This window comes from Stigmatopora nigra, chromosome 7 (genome assembly GCF_051989575.1).
Source record: "Stigmatopora nigra isolate UIUO_SnigA chromosome 7, RoL_Snig_1.1, whole genome shotgun sequence".
In the NCBI taxonomy this organism is placed as follows: Eukaryota; Metazoa; Chordata; class Actinopteri; order Syngnathiformes; family Syngnathidae; genus Stigmatopora; species Stigmatopora nigra.
This window is the reverse complement of record NC_135514.1, coordinates 13,820,213-13,832,250: the sequence shown is the minus strand read 5'-3', so window position 1 is coordinate 13,832,250 and position 12,038 is coordinate 13,820,213. Positions and strand designations below refer to the sequence as shown.

The following is a 12,038-nucleotide window of genomic DNA, read 5'->3' as shown; positions in this document are numbered from 1 at the left end:
GGTTGACCAACCTGGATTCAAACCCAGAACCAGAAAGTTGTGAGGCAGGTTCCCTAACCACTTTACAAACGGGCCGCCATAATTTTTTTGTGGGGGGAATTTTTCAAATAGTTTATTCATTTCCCGCCATTGACTGATTAGACTATGAATTATGAAATATCAACCCCCCAAAAAAACATTTAGCTTCTTTAAGGTATTAGCTCACTGTCCATTTTTTTTCAAAAATAGCTTAAAATTATACTAATTTCACTCCTCCAAAAACATATAAGCGAAGGGCCTTGTCAATTACCTCCCACTAGACTGGACATGCATATTTGACAACCTGGATTCGAACCCCGGGCCCCAAAGTTGTGAGGCAGAACTCCTAAACACTCTACCACCGTGCTGCCACCATCATTTTTTTTTTGTGTGTGTGTATTTTTCCAAACTATTTATTCCTTTCCCACCATTTACGAATAAGAGGATGAATTATGAAATATATTATATATCATATTAGCTCACCAGCCATTTTTTTCTCCAAAAATAGCTAAAAAAATTATACTAATTTCACTCCTCCAAAAACGTCTAAGCAAAAGGCCTTGTCACATACTTCCCACTGGATTAGGTTGCCAAACAAAGGTAATTAACCCTTTTCCGACCTTGTATTGTTCGTTAATGAAGTTGCGAGTTCAATTTTTCCTCTCAAAAAGTGACTTATTAATTAAAAAAGCAAAATTATGGCACGTTTTGCTTACTTTTTACAGTGTGATGGCGTCAATCTTGACCTGAGCGCCGTTTCCCTGGAAGGCATCGCCATTCTCAACATTCCCAGCATGCACGGCGGCTCCAACCTGTGGGGCGAGAGCAAAAAGAGGCGGGGTCACCATCGCAAAGCGGCTAAGAAAGGTCCTGATAGACGGACGCCGTTAACTGACCCCAAAGAACTCATGTTCGCGGTTCAAGGTGAGAGCGACGACAGGCTTAACTTAAAAAAAGACAAACTTTTCAACGGGCGCATGAATATTTCACGTTAATGACAAGGCGAATCACGGCCAGCCGCTTTTGGTTTTTCGCCACGCAGGGAAAACCATGTGGCCGTTTGGAACTGTCACTTGCGTATTAATGGCGGGTGAGCTGGGTTAATCGGAGTCGACGCCCCCCGACTCCATTTACGTCAAAAGTAGGATCGTCATGTGGGAAATGTGTGAATGGGTGAAAATTTTAAAGCTAAAATGGCCGCTTGGTATTCTGTAACATCCATTCAAGGAAATGTGCAATCAAAACATTGAATAGTTAAATCAGGGGTAGGAAACCTATGGCTCGGGAGTTGTATTTGGCTTTTTTAATGGGTGTATATGGCTATAAGTTGGGCGAACTTTTTGACCTGGGGGCTATATTGACTTTAAAAATTTGACAGATGGGCGGGGTCAGCACAAGATAGGATACATATAAAAAAGTGCATCCGTTAACAGTACATATGAAACATAAACAGAAAAAAAGGACTAAAGTATTCACATACTTATCACTCCTCATTCAAGTAAAAAGTATAAAGTACAAAGTTATGTAAAAGGAATGTATTAAGAAATATTAAAATGTCATTTAAAAAAAGATAGAAGGGCTGTAAAACGCGAAAAACAAATAAGAGTGGACACAGTAAATTAATAATCAATAAATAAGTAATATGTAAATTAGTAGTCAACATAAGAAAAAGTAGTACAGTTATCCCTCGAATATTACAGCTTCACAACATCACTGTTTTATTTCTGGGGGAATTTTTATATATTTGTATAATTTTTGTTGTTGTAAATTCATAAAAATGAAAATCCATGCCAAAATTCACGGAAGCCACTCCCCTTTTTCTGCTTGCTAGTAGAACTGAAGTTAAAAAGTATATATATATATATATTTTAAATAGTGGTGACTAATTCATATTTTTTTGGTTTATGTCGGGAATTTCTGGTCTAAATTAACCGCGATAATCGAGGGATTACTGAAGTCTTTCTACATAGTACTTTACCCCTATCTACCCCAATAAAAAGGGGCATTTAGTGGTAAACACTAATACATTAGCCAGAGGGGGCGCAGTTGAGCATGGTGTACATATTGAACTATTGGTGGTTTTTAGTGTGTGTGAGTTTGTGTGTGTGTGTTTGTGTGACCTTTCTGGAGCTGTTAAATCATCCTGCTGGTGACGCCAGGAGACAAGCCCCTCAGGTGGAAGGGAATGGCTGCGGAGTGAATTATTTACAATGAGAGTGAGTGGGTGGGTGGGTGGGTGGTTTGGGTGGGCTGTGTTGTTTGGGGACTTGATGCCCCGCGACAACCTCCGCGTGAGGCGCTCATTGGAGGGGAGGAGGACAGGTCGCCACTGAAATCTTTCTGCCGTTGAGGTTTGCTTTTGTTGGAGTTGAAAGGGCCTGAGGGCAGGGTTGGGTTTTTTGGAGATACTCGACAATTGGTCAAGTTACTTTTTGGGGGGGTCTACGTTTAAGCAATTGTGACATTTATAGGTTTTTGTAGCGCTTTTCAACTTGTCTTGGTACTCGCGTATAAGTGGTTATTGAATTTGAAATGCTTTGTTTTAGGACGAGAAAGTTAGCGTTAGCATTTTTTTGTTTTGAATTATTTTTTTTAAACAAAAACGGAGTTGTTTTATGGCTTCTAAAGTTTAACTAGTTGAGATTTCTGTTGGAGTATTTTTTTGTTTAATGTGTGATTGCCTGGCCACATATTTGGGGTATCTGTAATTGATTGGGATAGGCTCCGGCACCCCCATGACATTTTAAAATCAGCTTAAAAGAAAACTGTTTGCAACACAGTACATTTTGTTAACCAAAATCAGAATATACTTCTGCTTGCATTATTATTATAATTTTATTTTTGCATTTTTGATTTTTTTTGTTTATTTTTCTGCCTTTTTTGTTGCCCTTTTTTGCATTTTTTGTTATCCTTTTTGCATTTTTTGTTGACCTTTTTTGCAATTTTTGTTGACCTTTTTTGTTGCCTTTTTGTTGCCCTTTTTAGCATTTTTTTGCTGCCCTATTTTGCATTTTTGCTGCCATTTTTGCATTTTTTGTTGCCCTTTTTTGCCTTTTATTGTTGCCCTTTTTTGCATTTTTTTGGTTGCCTTTTTGTTGCCCTATTTTGCATTTCTTTTGTTGCCATTTTTTAATATATTGTTTTTAAATGTCAAAAAAAAAATAACCCATCGGATTCAACCAAAAAATATGAAAAAAAATCTATACCGGTTATCCATACAACTAACTACATATTTTTTAAAAGAATTATCTTCAATTGACAGCAACAAACATAGTTTATGCTCAAAATAGTCATCAAAATCAAAAAACAAAACCAGCACTAACATAGAATAACATTTTAGTTCCATTGACAGACTTATGAATGAACTGATGTACAAAATCCAACCCAATAGTGACAAATCTACAAAATATTTCCACTTCTCCGTCCTCCCTCGCGTGCGAAACTAGCCGGCGGCCGTAAAAAAGAACCCTGGCCATGTTGACACCTGCGCCAAAGCGTTTGCACTCGGGTGAGATAACGGGGGAGGGGGCGAGGCCTCGTGTCAGCCATGTATGTAAACACACATGGCGACCCTGAAAAGCAGCTAGATAGAGAGCGACGCCTGTCCATCACCATGGCGACAACAACAACGACAAGAGGCCACGGAAAAGCGGACGCGACAGGTTTGGCCGTCCTGGCACGCAAAAAAAAAAAAAATGGAGGATTCTGACTTTCAATTAATGTGAAGGCGCTACCCCGACAGCTTCTTAATTCAAGGAGGGTTGAAGCAGATGGGACCCCGCGTGACACCCAGCTACCCACAGGGCCAAAATCAATACACATCAGTGCAAATTAATAATGATATGATCACAAGATTGCTTGGCATTGACACTGCAATCTAATTAATTGACGCGCTGCTGTTTTTTTAAAGTGACGCTTACGTGTTTCTGATGCAGATAAGCAGAATTTTATTGTTTGGTATATGGTTTTTTTGTAGGGTTGTGGTGAAGTGGTCGGACTAAAATTTGTTCATGATGTGAATTGAGGTTTTGGTGTAATTTTGTTGCTAATTCAAGTAATGGGTGTTTTTTTTTTTTGGTAGATAGTGAAAAATGGATGTGTTGGGTTATAAAATAGTGTCTACATAATTGTGTTGTTGGGCCTTAAGTATAATGTTATACAAAGTGTAGAGTATGGGTGTCAAAGTGGCGGCCCGGGGGCCAAATGTGGTCCGCCGGGTCATTTTTTTGTGGCCCGGGAAAGTTAATCATGAGACTTTCTGTTTTAGGATTAAATTTAAATTAAGAGTATAGGTGAATATTAAATTTCCTGATTTTCCCACTTTTAAATAAATAATTGGAATTTTTTAATATTTTTTTTCTGTGTTTTTAGTTCAAAAATTATTTTGTAAAATCTAAAAATATATTTTTAAAAAGCTAAAATAAACATTGTTTTAGATCTATAAAAAACTGAATATTCCGGGATTTTAATCCAGTTCTTTTAATCAATTTTTTAAAAAAATCTAAAAAAATATTTTAAAAAAAGCTAAAATAAACATTGTTTTAGATCTATAAAAAAACTGAATATTCAGGCCTTATAATCCAGTTCTTTTTATCCATTTATAAAAATAAAAACATCGAAATATTATATCTAAAATGTTTCAGCCACATAAATTCATATGCTAAGTTGGCAAAGCTAACATACAAAAGCCTGCCCTCAATCAATTAATCAATCCCAATATTAAAAAAAATGTCTCCAAGGATCCAAAGATACCAACACCTGCTACATAGCTAAGAAATTTCAACACAATCGGTTCTCATTTAACAGATTTGTAAGACTTTAAGCTCGTGTACACAAGAACAACAACAGCCTGAATTGTGTCTTTTTGTGCATTTCAGACCTGTCTGATCAGCTTCTGGAAGTGGTGGGCCTAGAGGGCGCTATGGAGATGGGGCAGATCTACACGGGCCTGAAAAGTGCCGGAAGACGCCTGGCGCAGTGCTCCTCCGTCACCATCAGGTTCCAAAATCTTTTTTTCATACATCATCTCATTTCTTGTTAGTAGGCATCTAATTTCGAATCACCGTTCCAAGGATTGGTCGTCCAGTTAAAGGTTTGTGTAGTGGATTGATACATTTAATTGCTGACTTGCAGAACCAGTAAATCCCTCCCCATGCAGATTGACGGGGAACCTTGGATGCAGACTCCTTGTACTGTAAGTTACCCGCACATTTTTTGCCGGGAAATTAAGTCGGACCTTTGCCCAAGTCAGAAATTATACGAACAATTTTGAGAAACATACCGTATTTTCATGACTATAAGGCGCACCCTCAATGAATGACATTTTTTTCCATGTATAAGGCGCACTGGATTATAAGGCGCACTGTCTATTTTGGAGAAAATTTAAGACTTTTAAGTGCGCCTTATAGTTTGAAAATACGGTAATTGCTATTGACTTCCAGGTATGAAGCACTCACTACACCACAGTCACCTCTAGAGCCAGCCATTGTTGATATTTTGGATTTTTTTGTTTAAAATCTTGCAGTGGAGCTATATGATGGAAGTATTTGTAAACTAAGATGGCTGATCTGCATATTTACCAGTATTGTTTCACTTCAGGCGTTTGTGTTTTTTTAATATCCGACAGTGGTGGTTTTTCGTAGTCTGTTTTTTCCATATAAAAGGCGCACTGGATTATAAGGCGCACTGTCGATTTTGGAGAAAATTTAAGACTTTTAAGTGCGCCTTATAGTCGTGAAAATACTCTACTCACAGTGAAAATAATTCCTCTCCACTTGATATAAATCCCCCCAAAAACAGGTTAATGCAAATTTTAGTCCAAGTCCTCTACCTTCTTGTGTCTATTGGTCCTTTGTCAGCGATATTCGAGGGATCACTGTAGTTAACATCTTGGATTATAAATTACAATTTTCAGACAAAATATATTACTTCACGAAAAAACAAAATCATGATTTTCAAGCTCCACTTACTTTTTGATGACTTTTCCCCCAACTTGCTCCTCCCACTCCAACTTTTATCCTCAAGTCAACTTTAAAACAACTCCAACTTTTCAAGGTAATTCGTTTTATAATGTGCGGCAATTTATGTTGCTCGTTTGGCAAAAGCTAACGAATAATTAGCCTCTATTAGCGCAATCACACATGAAAAGAACGTAACATCTCGCAACCTGTTCATCAAAGCAAAAGAAAACATGTCAGACATGGCTCACAAATGCAAATCATCTGACAGACACTCGTCAATATGTTTATTCATGACACATTTGCATACCCCTTGTTAATAATTAGCAAGCTAACGTCACATTTGGACGCTAACGGCTTATTTTTTTGCGCTGGCGTTTAACAACAAAAACGAAAAGTGAAGTTGTCGCCGTGCAAATCGTCGAGAGCCCTCGGCGCCGATGGAAACGGGCGCCGTCGCCGCGCTACAAAGCTGAGAGGACCGTCGTAATTAAAGACAAAATCAAACCCGCGTTTTATTGTCGAAGATGAAAACACTTGTTGGGAAACAGATGGGAGAAAATTGTATTTTAACGAGTGTAGTTAGAAGTTAAAAGTTGATGGATGGATGCTTGAGGGTGACCTAGATTTTTTTGAGGAATTGCACCTAAAATTCAAGCGTTATAGAGCGTCTTTTAAAGGAAAATTGTATAAAAAATGGTTGCCGGTCGTGTAGTGTTATAGAAAATGTTTGCAGTTTCCGTGCGCTGGAAATTACTATTTTTTTTTGACTATAGGAAAACATGTTCATTCATTCTTTGGAACTGCTTTATTGTCATGAGGTTTGCGGGGGTGCTAGAACGTATCCTAGCTAAATACGGGCACTATGTGTTGAATTGGTGGTTGGATAATTGCAGGGCTAAGGGTAATTTAGACTGTTTAATCAGTTAGCCTAGCCTAGCGAGTTTGTTTTAATTTTATTATTTTGGGATGTGGGAGGAAATAAGAGTACATGGAGAACATGCACATTCCATACTGTGAGGACCGACTCGGGATTGAACCCCGACCCCAGAACTGCGAGCCCTCATGTGCTAACCACTTAAACACCGGGCTGCCCTCAATTGGTCGACTATGACAAAAGAACCCCCGTGTTTCATTGTGAAAAGACAAAAACACTTGTTGGGAAACAACACATGGAGAACATGCAAACTTCATACAGTGAAGACCAGCCCGGGATTGAACCCCGACCCCAGAACTGCGAGGCCTCAATTTCCAACCACTTACATACCGCACTGCCCTCGATTCGTCAACTAGGGAAATCATATTTGGCGTTAAAGTAGTCGCTTTGAACATACAAACGCCATACAATGAGGACCAACTCAGGATTAAACCCCCGACCCCAGAACTGCGAGCCCTCATGCACTAACCACTTAACCACTGGGCTGCCCTCAATTCGCCGACTAAGAAAATAGTATTTGGCGTTAAATTATCCGAATTACCAACGCCGATCGCATTCTTGCAAGACTTGAGTTGTTAGCCCGTTGCTATTTTTCGTGTTTGGAACTTGTCATTTTTCGCTCATTACTCAATTCCGATCTTTTCCACAGATTGAGATCGTCCACAAAAACCAAGCTCCCATGTTGATGGGACCTCAACCCAGTCGAAGCTTCTTCTCGTCTTTGGTTCGGCGACGGCGGGCGGAGAGCAAAGACTGACGTTTCCCACTTCTTCTTCTTGTCTGAGCTCCGAACCATTAGAAATGCGCCGAGACAGCGCCCCTGCTGGCTGGCTAGCTGCATGTGCAGTAGCAAAAGTCCTAGGTGAGGCCAGGTGGGTGAAAGTGCCGATTGATTGGATGGATTAGAAGCTGGACTAAAATGGTGGTTGTTTTGTTTAAAAAAATAAGAATAATATTTGTTTTTATTTTTATTGTTGTGCAATTCCACAGGAATGTTTTGTTATGCGTAATTAATTATTCATAGCTTGACTTAATTATTCATACACGGGTAGTTTGAGTTCAGCTACGTTAATAGAATCATTCAAAAAAAAAATTATCCGATTTATTCCTAAATTAAAGAAAAATATTTTTGTTTTTATATATTTTCATTTTATTTATTTATAGTTATGGTCTCCTCGTACCCTGTGATTGGCAGGTCACCAATTCAGGGTGTCCACCTAGTTGACTGGGATAGTCTCCAGAACCCCTTGCGAACCTTATGAATGAATTTGTCGTTAAGAATTTAATTTTTAGCTTTTTTTGTTGTGATCTAGTCTGTAAATTCATTGTGGGAAAAAATCATGCAATTTTGAATTTTTCGTAGCATGAATTTGAGTTAAGAGCTGGATCGTGGAACAAACTTAACTTGTAAGTCAAAGCGCTACTGTATTTATTTAAAATTCTTTATCCTATTACTGTTTTTTGCGCAATTGACGTGATTTTTCAGCGATTGGTGGTCACCTGGCATGTGTTGCTTTTTTTTCAAGCTCACTAACGTTTGTCGTTCAAAATTGTTCAAAAAAAAATAGAAATGCATGACACTTTTTTACAGGAATGGACGACTTTGTTTAAACCTGATTTTCGTGTTTTGTACAAGTGGAAAAAAGCAACCCGTGAATTTCCCGTGCAGATGTTTCAGTGAGGTAAAAAAAAAAAGCCTGCATTTTTGTGTTTTTTTTGGGGGGATTTTTTTGTTGAATTTATTCACACGTAAAAAATAACATGATTATTGTCACTTGTACGGAAATTTGGTTAACAGGGAATGATTTAATGCGTAGGTTGTACTGTTAAAAATTGCGGTAAATTCTCCTAAATCGTGACAAAGAAAAATAGATAAAGACAAAATAATTATGCCAAAATGATAGTGTAGTGGTTCTTTGGCCTAACGGGCAGCTTAGGTTCGATTCCCACTCGACTAAGGTGTGATTGGTCTGTCTATCTTTGCCCTATGATTAACTGGTGAGCCATGTTTAAAAAATAATGGTTAAAAAACAGATAATAGTATTTTTATGGTTGTCTGGGGCTGCTTTCTCCAACAATAACTGGACGACATATTCTTTAATTTATGAAAATTTCATTGCAAAATGTCAAACAATTTTAAACATAAATCTTTCAGTAGGGTTTAATTATTTATTATAATTATTTCCTTTCTGCGAATGTAGAGCAAAATTGCGTAAACTATAAATTAAAAAAATATATACATATACATATACTTATACATATACATACATATAACCGTGTAAAATCAAAATACAGACAAATATTGGACAAATTTAAGTGTTTCCATAACATCCATTTTGTATTTTTAGGAGTTTAAAACAGTACTGCTTTTTCCAATAGAATATTTTTTAATACAAAGTATAAATGCTGAAACATTTCTTTTTAGCAAAGTAAAGTACTCATGACCTTTTTATGAAATTCAAGAAAAAATACCCATACAAAATGTTGACTTAAATGAATGATTTGTGCCTCAATAACCATTATTTTAGTCAGTTAAAAAACTACTAAAAAGTACTTTTTCCTCTAATTGACGCCTCACAATATGAAAAAAAAAACAACAACAGGTAATCCGCGTAATTACAATTTTACGTACGTTGATCAGTTAAATGTCGTGTTTGCGTACTGCATGAAGTATTTTTTTTTGCTTCGCTATTTTCAAGCTTTTTTGGTCACTCTGGAAACTACTGCCACGTCTTGCTCCGCCCCCTTAGGCGGGAAAAAAATGCCTGTTGATGTCAAATGAGATGATTAAATTCTCAAAAATGAAGACAAAAAATACCACTTGCTCGACACCATACCTTGAGTATTTTTTTTGTTCCCCCTCCGTGTCGCTGTTGACCGTCTCGGTGTCAGATGGCGTTGGAACCGGCGCGCCTGAGCCTTCAAGTCGCGTCGGCGTCACCCGCGAATGTAAAAGCGTCCGGATCCGAGATGGAGCGCTTCCGACGCGTCCGCCTTTCAGGTGGAGTGTTAAACGTACAGATGGGATCCGGCCCGTCTTGGCTTGTGTGAACGGAGAAAGTTTTACGCTGTCTTTGGTCATGGCCATAACACTTTTGAGCCAATAACTAGAGGGTTTTCGACCCCGCCCCAAAAAAGACTTGGCAAGAGCAAATTCAACCCTAAACATTACCAGCGCCACTATACCACTAATTCTACAACTCCATCTAATGGATGTATGACACAACCCCTACTACTACTACTGTTCCATCTTGTGGATATATAACAACCCATTAGTACTACCACAGCTCCATCTAGTTAATGTGTCAATGGATATACAACACATTTCAGACTCCTACTACAACTTTACAACCTCCAGCACTACTACTAAAACCACTATCACCACCACAACCATTACTACTACTACTACTACTACTAAAACCACTATCACCACCACAACCATTACTACTACTACAACACCTTCCACTACTACTATAACCCTTATCACCACCCCATTCACTACTACTACGACAACCCCTATCACCACCCCATTCACTACTACTACGACAACCCCTATCACCACCCCATTCACTACTACTACAACCCCTACCACCACCACTACTACTACAACCCCTATCACCACCCCATTTGCTACTACTACTACAACCCCTATCACCACCCCATTCACTACTACTACTACAACCCCTACCACCACTACTACTACAACCCCTACTACCATTACTACCCCTACCACCACCCCCACTACTACTACTACAACCACCACCCCCAATACTACTACTACGACCCTGCCACCACCACTACTACTACTACGACCCTGCCACCACCACTACTACTACAACCCCTACCACCACCACCACTACTACTACTACTACAAACCCTACCACCACCACTACTACTACTACAACCCCTACCACCACTACTACTACTACAACAACCCCTACCACCACCACCACTACTACCACATCTCATAAACCGATGTGTCTAATATGTGAAACAAATTTCAAGATGAACCATTCGTTGCTGCGGCATCAGGAGCATTCATTGGCTCGTGCGGATGTGTGGAAAACATATGCTCTGTCATTTTAAAAGTCACCCGCTGTAGTATTTCATTGCATTTTTAAGTTGAGCTCAATGCCAAGTACGTCGGGTAGAAGCGATGGACTGAATGTCACTGCATGTGTTGGAGTTGGCGAGGATGGTAGGGCAGGTCGGCAGGGTGGGGGGACGGCTGAGTCCGCAACAGGAGGCCGCGCGGAGGCGACACCAGGCGGCCAAGCCAGCGTTATCAATGTGTGCCGGGAGCAGGACCCTCAAGCTGTTCTCCACACCCCCAAAACTGTAAGTACTACTTTACTCGTGACGTTTAAGCTCATACGCCGATTGGACATTGTTTTAAAGTACTTTTGTATTACAATCTAATTTGCCTCAGTATTTTTATGACATCCATTGAAAACCCAGGTCTCCACCTCGCAGCCCGGGGGCCAATTCCGGCCCCTGGGGATCATATTTTGCGGCCCTCCTTTGACATAAACTTGTACTATTGGTGCTGTATACCTGAATTTTGCATGCATATTTACTCTGTGATTAAGATTGAAATTTAACATATATTTTTGAACTGCATATTGACAGCCATGAGTACTGCAAGATGGCGACCAAATACACAGTGAGTTCAGCCAATGACCGCCGTTTTTGAAAGTGTTACCCAAGTCTCATTTTGTGTGTTTTTTTCTCCACTTTCTAAAAAAAAAAAAAAAAACCCTGACAGGTACTCAACGGAAAAACCACATGACCAGCGGACGCCTCCTTCTTTGACCAAAGTAAGTCTTTTCTATAAAAAACACAAGTATAAATATCAATAATTGCGAACAATAATCAACGGGGGAAGCAAAGTGTTGACGCTGAAACTGGTTAAGTTCACTAACACAATCGATTTCTGTCAACCAAGCGAGAATTTGCGAGAGGTCATCAAACGACAGTTGATTAAGTCCGACCCGACCGTGGACGCCCGAGCTCATTTCACGCCCGCTAAACATTTTAGCTCCAATCCAATTCTTGTTGTTGTTCTATTTTTTTTGGGGCCGTCTCCATCTTGGCCACTTTTGTAACGAACCTACTTAGAAAGAAAA

The 12,038-nt window shown here is 39.2% G+C and overlaps 1 protein-coding gene across 2 annotated transcripts in view; it reads left to right on the top strand.

Moving 5' to 3' along the window:
* dgkb (diacylglycerol kinase, beta) overlaps positions 1 to 7,966 on the top strand; it is a 50,116-nt gene extending 42,150 nt beyond the window's left edge. For both annotated transcript variants that reach the window (XM_077721291.1, XM_077721292.1), the window contains exons 22-25: positions 744 to 942; positions 4,896 to 5,016; positions 5,152 to 5,212; positions 7,562 to 7,966. In XM_077721291.1, coding sequence (XP_077577417.1) covers positions 744 to 942; positions 4,896 to 5,016; positions 5,152 to 5,212; positions 7,562 to 7,669 — 489 coding nt within the window. In that variant the 3' untranslated portion in view covers positions 7,670 to 7,966. The remainder of the gene's footprint in view (positions 1 to 743; positions 943 to 4,895; positions 5,017 to 5,151; positions 5,213 to 7,561) is intronic.
* Positions 7,967 to 12,038: the final 4,072 nt, after the last annotated feature.